Source organism: Carassius carassius, chromosome 4, assembly GCF_963082965.1.
Source record: "Carassius carassius chromosome 4, fCarCar2.1, whole genome shotgun sequence".
Lineage (NCBI taxonomy): Eukaryota > Metazoa > Chordata > Actinopteri > Cypriniformes > Cyprinidae > Carassius > Carassius carassius.
Genome location: NC_081758.1, coordinates 15,894,703 through 15,904,071, shown reverse-complemented (window position 1 = coordinate 15,904,071; position 9,369 = coordinate 15,894,703). Strand labels below are relative to the sequence as shown.

At 36.2% G+C, this 9,369-nt stretch overlaps 1 protein-coding gene across 2 annotated transcripts; it reads right to left on the bottom strand.

Annotated features, from left to right (window-relative positions):
• Nucleotides 1-589: 589 nt before the first annotated feature.
• LOC132129837 (protein FAM163B-like) lies at nucleotides 590-3,754 on the bottom strand. 2 transcript variants are annotated; one of them, XM_059541566.1, is made up of 3 exons: nucleotides 3,432-3,754; nucleotides 1,371-1,486; nucleotides 590-1,294 (listed from the first exon to the last, which is right to left on the bottom strand). In XM_059541566.1, exons 2-3 carry the CDS (start codon nucleotides 1,461-1,463, stop codon nucleotides 842-844), a joined length of 546 nt encoding a protein of 181 aa, XP_059397549.1. In that variant the 5' UTR covers nucleotides 1,464-1,486; nucleotides 3,432-3,754; the 3' UTR covers nucleotides 590-841. The 2 variants fall into 2 exon arrangements, with proteins under 2 accessions (XP_059397549.1, XP_059397550.1); XM_059541567.1 differs by lacking the exon at nucleotides 3,432-3,754 and adding an exon at nucleotides 2,945-3,089.
• Between the last annotated feature and the right edge of the window lie 5,615 nt (nucleotides 3,755-9,369).

Here is a 9,369-nt window from a genome sequence, read left to right as displayed (position 1 = left end):
TATATATATATATATATAGCAAATATTTTTATTACACACTGTCAGAAAAGTCTATAAATAGGGCACAATTTACAGTGTTAATATGAATGATTTTTCACAGGTGTTTCATTTGTATTTTGAATTATGGATTGCATTTTGTATGTTTGAGGGTTAAAGGAAATATCTGTAAACTTAACAGACAATTTCCTGTACTACCAGTTATCTTACGTTTTTCTACAGATGTTTTTTTTAATAGCATCTCAATGATACTAAACAGCCCTGTAGCATGACTATCCTTCTGGGTGAGTGTGATTTCACCAGGTACAACATGTTCATTGGAACATCATTCCAATCAACCAATAAGAATTGAGAGATAACTTTTCAGGAAATGTCAGTTTTGGGCTTATAATCAGGGTTAGGTGAATCTACACCCTTGTTAATCAGCTATCATTTCCCTCTGATTTTAGGAATAAATTATGGGTTAGGTTAAAAGGTAAATGGACTGCATTTATATAGCGCTTTCAACAGACCACATGGCCATCCAAAGCGCTTTACAATTTGCCTCACATTCACCCATTCACACACTCATTCACACCGACTGCAGTGTGTTAGGTTAGGTTTAGGGGTAGGGATTGGGTTAAGTCTGTATTTTTGGAAAGTAATGTTGATCCAGGATCAACAAAAGATGTTGATCTAGGAACATGTCTTACTTGGCAAAATCACGCAGACCATCCGTCTGATAGATAAATAAATACATACATACATCAATTTTATCTATTGGATACAATGAATTGAACAACCGGGTACAGCAAAGCAGCACAATACATATGAATAACACAATGCTTCAGGTGAATATGAGGTGCTACACATCCGTGCTGATGCTGTGATGAGTCAGCACTTCTTGCATGGTGACAGAGCGGACAAGGTTGAGTTTGTGGAAGCTGGGCGCCTCCATTGGCAGGTCTAACTCCTCCTGCTGCAGAGTCCTGTAGCTGATCCTGCCACCTCCATTAGGCAGCCCTTCCTGTGGGCTCATGTGGAGCGGCAGATACCCCGAGCAGGATGGGCAAAAAGTGTACGAGCGGGGTGGTCTGTAGGGCGCACGAGGGAAGTATTGAGGATAGCTTACTGGTCCGTTGTGCTCCAAGGGCTCCGCCGTCATCAGCAGCTGATTGGAGGATGCGTATTCAGGGAAATGTTGAAGATTCAGTGGACTCTCCGGTGGACTCAGTTGGCGCGGTGGATTTGGCGATGCCTTGGCCACGTCAGCCTCCTCCTCCCCCTCTTCTGACTCGTCTCTTTTACAGCAGTAATACTAATGGGCACACTCAATACGTAAGTAAGTACAAAGAGGGAAGTTACCTATGAGATGAGCAGTAGAGGAGATTTACCTGCAGCCTACAGTAACACAGAACTGTGACAATTGTTAGCAAGATAATGGCAGCCAGAATTCCACCTGTGATGACCACTGTGCCGGCTGTCATTCGAAATCCTCTCCATCAACAAACTAAGCAATCCATAGAGACAGAAAAACAGAGATACCATGAAAATTCATATTTACGATGCTGTAATGGCTGGACCAATCAGACACACAAGTATTTGTTATATTTAACAAACTTTAAAACCCACTCTGTGAGCTGCATGAACCATCCTCACACTTTAAAGATCACTGATCAAGATTCAGAGAAAATGAGGGTGCTGAGCTAGAAGTCTTCTAAGTTTGTGCCAGGCTGAAGCTTTGTCTTTCTATTCACCAAAGATCCTCGGATTTCAGCTGGTTCTCCTCAACTGCTGGGTTAACAGGTTTGCTGATTGTAACATTCTAAATATTTATAATTATAAAAAGTTATTATTAATTATTAATATTTGCCCTTTTGTATTAATTGCTACAATGCAAAACAATATTGCCTAGTATATTGCAAAGACTGACACACAGTGAAATGTTTAGATAAGACTCAGGATTAATGGTCGACCCATAAGGCAAAAGTTTGGAGTGAGTAAGAATTTATTTTAAGAAATTTACTTTTATTTAGTAAGGCTGCATTACATTGGGAAAAAGTGACAGTAAAGACATATTGTTACAAAAGCTTTCTATGTCCAATAAATGCTGTTTAAAAAAAAAAAAACAGCACAGCTGTTTTAAACATTGATAAGAAACAATAATGTTTGTAATGACAATAATGTCATCTTAGAATGATTTCTGAAGGATCATGTGACACTGAAGACTGGACTAATGATGCTGAAAATTCAGCTTTGCCATCACAGAAATAAATTACGTTTTAAAATATATTAAAATAGAAAACTGTTATTTTAATTTGCAATAATATTTTCACAATATTTCAGTTTTTTTGCCGTAATTTTAATCAGATTGCAGCCTTTGATGAACAGAAGAGATTTCTTTCAAAAACATTATCAATTTTACAGCAGACCCCAAACTTTTGAACAGTAGTGTAAGAATATACCTATATATACCTATGTATACACTTAATAGTATTAAAACAAAGAAAATGATAATCTCACAATTGTCAAATATCTGCAGTATATTGGTCTAATAATATACTAGCACTCATGATGCTTGAGCATTCCACTCTCTATTAAATAATAGCTATTGTTTAAATTTTTTCATGCTCTTTGACTTTACGGAACTGTATTCAAACACATACCACAGCAGTGGAATAATAAAACTGATCAATGATGCATTTAATGTTTTTCCATAAATAGAACATTTGCACAGTTTCAGCAGGATGTGAAATGACGGCATATAACATGTCCATATACACTCAGGTTATTCGGTCATAATTAGCCACAGATCCGTGTCAGTAGTCAGTGTTGTTCACTGTTAATAATAAATAATCTTGTCTCTGTATATGTGCAATGCTAATGAAGGTTCATCTGGACACAAGTGAATCAGAAAGAGACCCTCAATAAGACTTTTAGATTTTGTGATGACAGTATTTGGTCTTACCTCAGGCCAGAGACTCATTCGAGCCCTCATAAACTAGTCATCCATTCGCATAAATCACTGGCAAAAACATTTTATAACCAAATCTAAACGTCATCATCAGTTAAGAAATTAAACTTTCAACCACTCTAATAACCTACTCAGAAATCTGTTCAAAAGTCCCTCAGATCACACAACAAATAAAGCTCATGACTTTTGTGTCACAATTATAGCTCTATAAACCTAGAAAATCAATAGGCTGACATGTAAAAAAGAGATTTGAAATCTGGTCTACTATTAATTATGGGCAACTTTTAGTCCGGTTTAATTTAATTTCTTTAGCATTTTTAATGTATTAAAATGTATTAATGTATTTTTTTTTAATAATACAAGCGAGCGACACATAATTAATATTATTAACTTAATAATTATTACATTTGTGCATTACAGATAAATGTGATATAAGTACATCTTAAACTGCATTAGATCAGAAGAGATTTTGTATACTCACATTAAGGTATCTACAGAACGTAGGGCAGGTGTCCAATGCATCCGGCGAACTTAACTACAAATTACCCACAAAATCGCTTTCACAAGGTTACATCTCCAGACGGAATGACATTTCTATGATAATAAATGATCAGACAAAATGATAGGCGACGATAAGGGCTGAACTTCATGAGCACTGTAGCTGTGAGCAGAAGAGTGTCCGCTGGAGTCACGCACGTCCCACATCAGTGTGTGTTAACCTCTCCCCACTCATCACCATGTTATTCTGTTATTCACTCGTACACAAGTCCTCCATTCCACTGATATTGACTAATCCCTTTAACATCAATTTCAGAGGTGGCAGCATACTTTATAATATCAATCTGAATTTCATCTTACAGCTGCAGGTTCACTGATTTGTAACTTATATGTTTAAAATGAATATTACTGTTTTAATGGACAAGATATCCTCAAGATCAGTATTACTTAAATGTATGCTATGTTATTTTATTCAGATAAAAGATGAGGATGTTTTGACAGATAATGTTGCTAATCAGTGGCATCATATGCTCCGAGTGTTATTATTGTGATTTTTGCACGATTCAAGCTGTCTTTCAAATGCAGAAGTGTCAAAATGATCAGTTGCAAGATTATTTCAGCAAATTGTGCAATTCTTGTACTTCTTATTTCTTTCATACACGCACACAGTCGCAATCATTCACTCATACTTTAAGTCCCCTTTTAAACTCTTTCTTACTGTTCCTCCTGTTGGACCACTTTAAGTGCTGCTAAGAGGGGATAGTTGGAAAGTGGAGAAAACCATATTTTAGTATATGAATTATTAAACCTTCAAATAATAAAGCAGGCTGAGATTCTAGTGTATTGTACAGACACGGTCATGATAAATTTATAAGTAAGATGCAGTGTAAGGCAAGGTTATTTTTCTCTTTTCCCTCTCTTCCTTTTCCTCTGTCAAAAGCTGCTTTCAGAATTCCCATCGGACCATCCATGCCTTACTATTCACTGGAATATTTGGGGTGAAGGGCTCACAAAACTGACTGTAATAATACAGGTTACACAGAGTATATACACTCCCTTTCCACTTTATTAGGTACACCTTGCTAGTACCGGGTTGGACCCCCTTTTGCCTTCAGAACTGCCTTAATTCTTTGTGGCGTTAAATTCAACAAGGTGTTGGAAACATTCCTCATTTTGGTCCAAGTGCACTTAATAAAGTGACCGGTGAGTTTACGTTTGGACTGACACTTGTAAAGAGACAGAAATGTTTATTTCAGTTGTTTCTTTGTTGTATGACAAATATCAGTCTATGAAAAGACAAAATCGGGTGATACTAAATATGAGACATCTATCACTGCCAGATTGATCAGACACCATAATAGATGCTAGAATGTCAGTCTCAGTCTCAGTGTAGTCAAAACTAATGCTTGGTCTTCAGTACATGATAAGCTGATTTAATTAACTACAGACATATGAGCCAGAGGGAAGCCTCCGAGGAACACAGTCAGAATGTGACTCAAGTTACATGAAAAGTGTATCATGCAAGATAATGAGAATAATGCTGTTGAAAAATAAAAATCCTTCATGTAGGTTCATCAAGGGCTTCATATATGTATGGTAAATACATTACATTAATGTTAACAAAGGCAGTGAACAATATTCTGTATTTAAATATATCCAGAAAACCTATTCTGCCATGAGCATAATGTCTGATGTGATCATATGAAATATGTGGCATGCAACTTATTCTTCCTGGCATTATTTTCATTGTCATTAATGAAATGCTGGCATCATCTTTGTGATGGAAAAGGGAGAAACACTGTTGTAAGGATCTGTGCTTGATGACTGAATCATTTCATTAAATCATTTCATGCTTAGTGAGCTTCAGGACATCCTTCAGCAAGAAACAGTGAGAGAATTTTGAAACATGATGTGCTTTCTTGGTAAAACTCAGTGATGTCATTTGCTCTGGCAGCTGAGCAAGTTCTGTTTGACGGGGATTACGCAGTCTGCTCGTTTTGACTGCCCCACAAGAACACAAATGGGCAGTGAAAGGTATTTTTGCAGCTTCACTATGCAGATGTGTTAGGAGACAAAGTGCATGTATATTTGATGAGGAACAAGGCAGCCTTGCCACATTTCGGTGTGAGAGACAGAGCTTGAAGTTCAGTGAAGAAGAAGAAATGACATCTAGCCACACTGAAAGTAATATGCCATGTCTGCAGACGCAGAGTTTTTAGAGTTCAGATCAAATCTTCCTGTAATTTCAAAACTCGTGAATTATATTTTAAAAATACTGGGCTTAATCATAAATCTCAGGGCAACCCAATTCTTTACCGCTTGAGACATACTTGTCTGTAACCCTGAAGACCTTGATTAACTAGTTCAGATGTAGTTGAAGATTGTTGGCATTTCATTTATGGGTTGTCCTGTTAGCATTCCACTGTTCCACCCGAGGATCACTGCATATTTAGGCAAATTTTAGAATGCTAAGGAGTTAAAAGAAAAGAGATCTTTCCTGTAAGCATAAACTGTTGTTTCAGGCATGCATAAAAACTCATATAATAATAGTAGTAATAATAATAATATTTGTTATTATTGTTGCTGTTATAATTGTTATTATTATGCCCACCATTATGCAAATTTAATAAAATTATTTCAATAATAATACAATTATTGTTGTGTTTTTTAACCATTTTTCACTATATGGTAAATTACCAATTTACAGGATTTTACTGTAGCATTTTTGCATCCTTTCCACATCACACTAAAAACATATAAACAAATATAACAACTTCCCTTTTTCCCATCACGTTGTTGGGGATCCTGATAAAAAATGATCGGCCTACAAAATTGTTTTTTATAAATTTGTTATGCTATAGACCTAATGTAACATGTATTTTACAGCTTGAAAGTAGGGTCATACAAACTTATGAATGAACATAACATTTGTTATGACATCCTTTTCAAACATTACAATGCACATCTTGGAAATCTTAATTTTTTGGTTAATATTGACAAAACTATCCACAAATGATTTTTTCACTCAAGAGCTGAGGAATATATGCTCAGAACAGTGAAGGCTATGACCAGTCAGTTTAATAAAAAAAAAACCTGTGCTAACTGAAAACTTCATCAGAAAAAATAAATAAAAAATGAATACAACATGTAGTGAAAACAAAGCATAACGAGAGATCAAAAACTATTTTTAAAAAGGCAGGTTATTTTTGACTGGGACACTACAATTTTCAGCACAGCACAAATGTTAAAATAATTTTAGATTATTAAAAAAAAAGAAAAAGAAAAAAAACTACAAGAAAATGCTCTTTGCTTCATAAGTCTAATTATTAGATTAGATGTTTAACTGTTAAATCAGCCAATAAATGTGACTTTTAAGATTTATGAACATCAGTCTATACCTACAGTATAGCTATATGGTACTGAATTGTTCAGAAAAGAGATGAGAGGAAGAGAGTGATACTGAGCACACCTTTACCATTATTCCACATGAGGGAAAATTTACTGAAGCATTTCATATCTGTAAGAAGCATAAGAGTCATCTTTTATTTATTGCGTCAAAAACGCAGCAGGTATAGAATCATTTGCTGAAAAAGCACTCATGGCTTTCCATCTCATCTCATCTCAGAGACCAGAAGATCATCCATCCACCATGTACTTAAAAGATCTGTTAACGCTTAGTAAGTCAGAACGAGTTTCTATAAATGACATTCAGATTCAGATACTGTAAGTCTGGGTAAGTGACACTTGGCAATGCACGAACAAGCCTTGGTCCTGCTGTAGGGAGGCATGAGGACTGCAGATGTGCCCAGAGCAATAAAATGCAATGTCCATAATGAAGACAGACAGGAGAGACAGCTGATCAGAAATGTCCAGGAACTTGTAAGTGTGTTGGTGGAAGAGTGGGGAAATATCTCACAGCAAGAACTGGCACAGCTCAGAATTATCAGCTGACAAAATGACATTGCTCTTTAGTCAGTTTGAATGTACTTTAGTCGTGTGAAGTTGCTAAGGAAAGTATAAAGAGGACTGGCAGTCATGCTCTGAACTTTATGTTTCTTTCACAGAGCTCTATCTTCTTGGGAAATGGTTACACACTTAGTATCCCTCTTTCTCTCTTCTGATTTTTCATTCCCAGTGGCTTTTTTGGGGCTTATGAACCTCCTAAAGGTCACAAAGCACCATAAATGTACCATAAAAATAGTTTGTATGAACCCTGTCCTTCTTCTGCCTTATGATATCATTAATCATTGAAAATATGATATTACTAGTGCAGTTTTATATACAATTTTTTGCCATCATTTAGTCATTTCAGCTCTGCATTACTGCAGTGAAAGCCACTTTTGTACTATAGCTTTAAAGCATTAAACCTATAAAAAAACTATGCAAAATGCAGAAGATCAATCCATATTTAGGTGCTTTGTGTCTTTGTTTATCTTAAACCACACAGAATTAACATGACCGTTTCTAAAATTGAGTTCAATGTGTTATTTTGCGATATCGCCCTCTGCTGTTCACATACAGTGCAGATTAGTTTCAGATTTACTACAGTGTGATGTTCCCCGATTTCCTCAGAAATACAACTACTGTACCTTGTAAAGCCGAGGAGACACACTAATGAACGCGCGCGCCTTCAAAATAAGAGGTATTATGGTAACATTGTGCACACATACACAATACACTAATTATGACTGACTTCCGTTAGGTCTTCAGACATATTGTTCTAAGCTTTTTTAAGTTTTTGATGTAATTCCTACAATAACTTGTCTGTCCAACAACGGTCCTTTCAAAAAAAAAAGTGTTATAGCCTACTGACCTACATGTAAAACCTGGGAACAGTATGGCTACATAATGATGCGCTTGCTTTGTGGACAGTTTTTAATCATTAATATTATTGCCGATGTGTTTTTTCTTCTTCTTCCAGTTTTATGTGCAATTGTGTATTTACTGTCACAGTTATAGTCATGTATAGTTGCAGAACATCGCCTGCATTTAGTTGTGTCCCTTCACTGGTCATGCCATATGATTCCACGCCAGCTGATGGCGCCATTCTCCATAAATCCATATCTCCTAGCACAACGCCTGCCAGATGCATGTTCACCGCACATTCATCTACACAATCAAACTTCAGGGTCTCATTTTGTGTTAAAACTGCAATTACATTTCAGCTTCGAAGTATGACAATCACTTTTATTTGATAACTGTAACAGCCTGTAATGGTCTACTAAGACGATGTACATGACTCTTCATGATTAAGTGATGTACCGTTTACATGTTTCTTTAATAAACAATGTACATAAGAACAGCATTTATTTAAAACGTAACTATGTAAAAGTAAGTAGTTTTTGAATACTTTGATGCATCATTGCTGGAAAAATAAATATATATACTTTTATCACTTTGTGTAACTGATCCATTGGAAGAAAAGTTTCAAACACTAACTCCTTACTCAAGAGCAATATCGAGTGCAAGAGAAGACCTGTCCCAACCTGCCCCAAGCCCCCCGCAGCCTTAACTCAGCCAGCATGTAAGAACAGGTCCCATGGCCTGCCTGAGGTGAGAAGTAGAGGGTGCACAAGGGACTCCTCCCTCATCTCTTCACATATGGCATCTGTTATATGCGTTCTGGCAGGCAGCTCACACTATCTTAACAGTTGATCATTCGCACTATCCCTTCCACCCGCCTCCTTATGCAAACACATGCAAACTACCATCAGACTCCATCTGAAGTGAATCATAACGGTACCTGAAGGGTAAATCAACTTCCTCAGTCATTTTAGACCATTTCTGAAATTACCTGGTTGATTCGAATGCTGTTTTTATTTAAATATTTAAATATTTAAAAAATTTAAATATTATAATTATGCCTCTGATAAAGGACATATCACACGTAAACACAAGTATTAGAAATAGTCTCTTGAATT

What these genes read in the sequence shown, in the direction of transcription:
- LOC132129837 (XM_059541566.1), bottom strand. Translation starts at nt 1,463, where the DNA reads ATGACAGCCGGCACAGTGGTCATCACAGGTGGAATTCTGGCTGCCATT. An exon ending in TGTGTTACTGTAGGCTGCAG is followed by an intron (nt 1,295 to 1,370) that starts GTAAATCTCCTC and finishes TGTGCCCATTAG; the next exon opens with TATTACTGCTGTAAAAGAGA.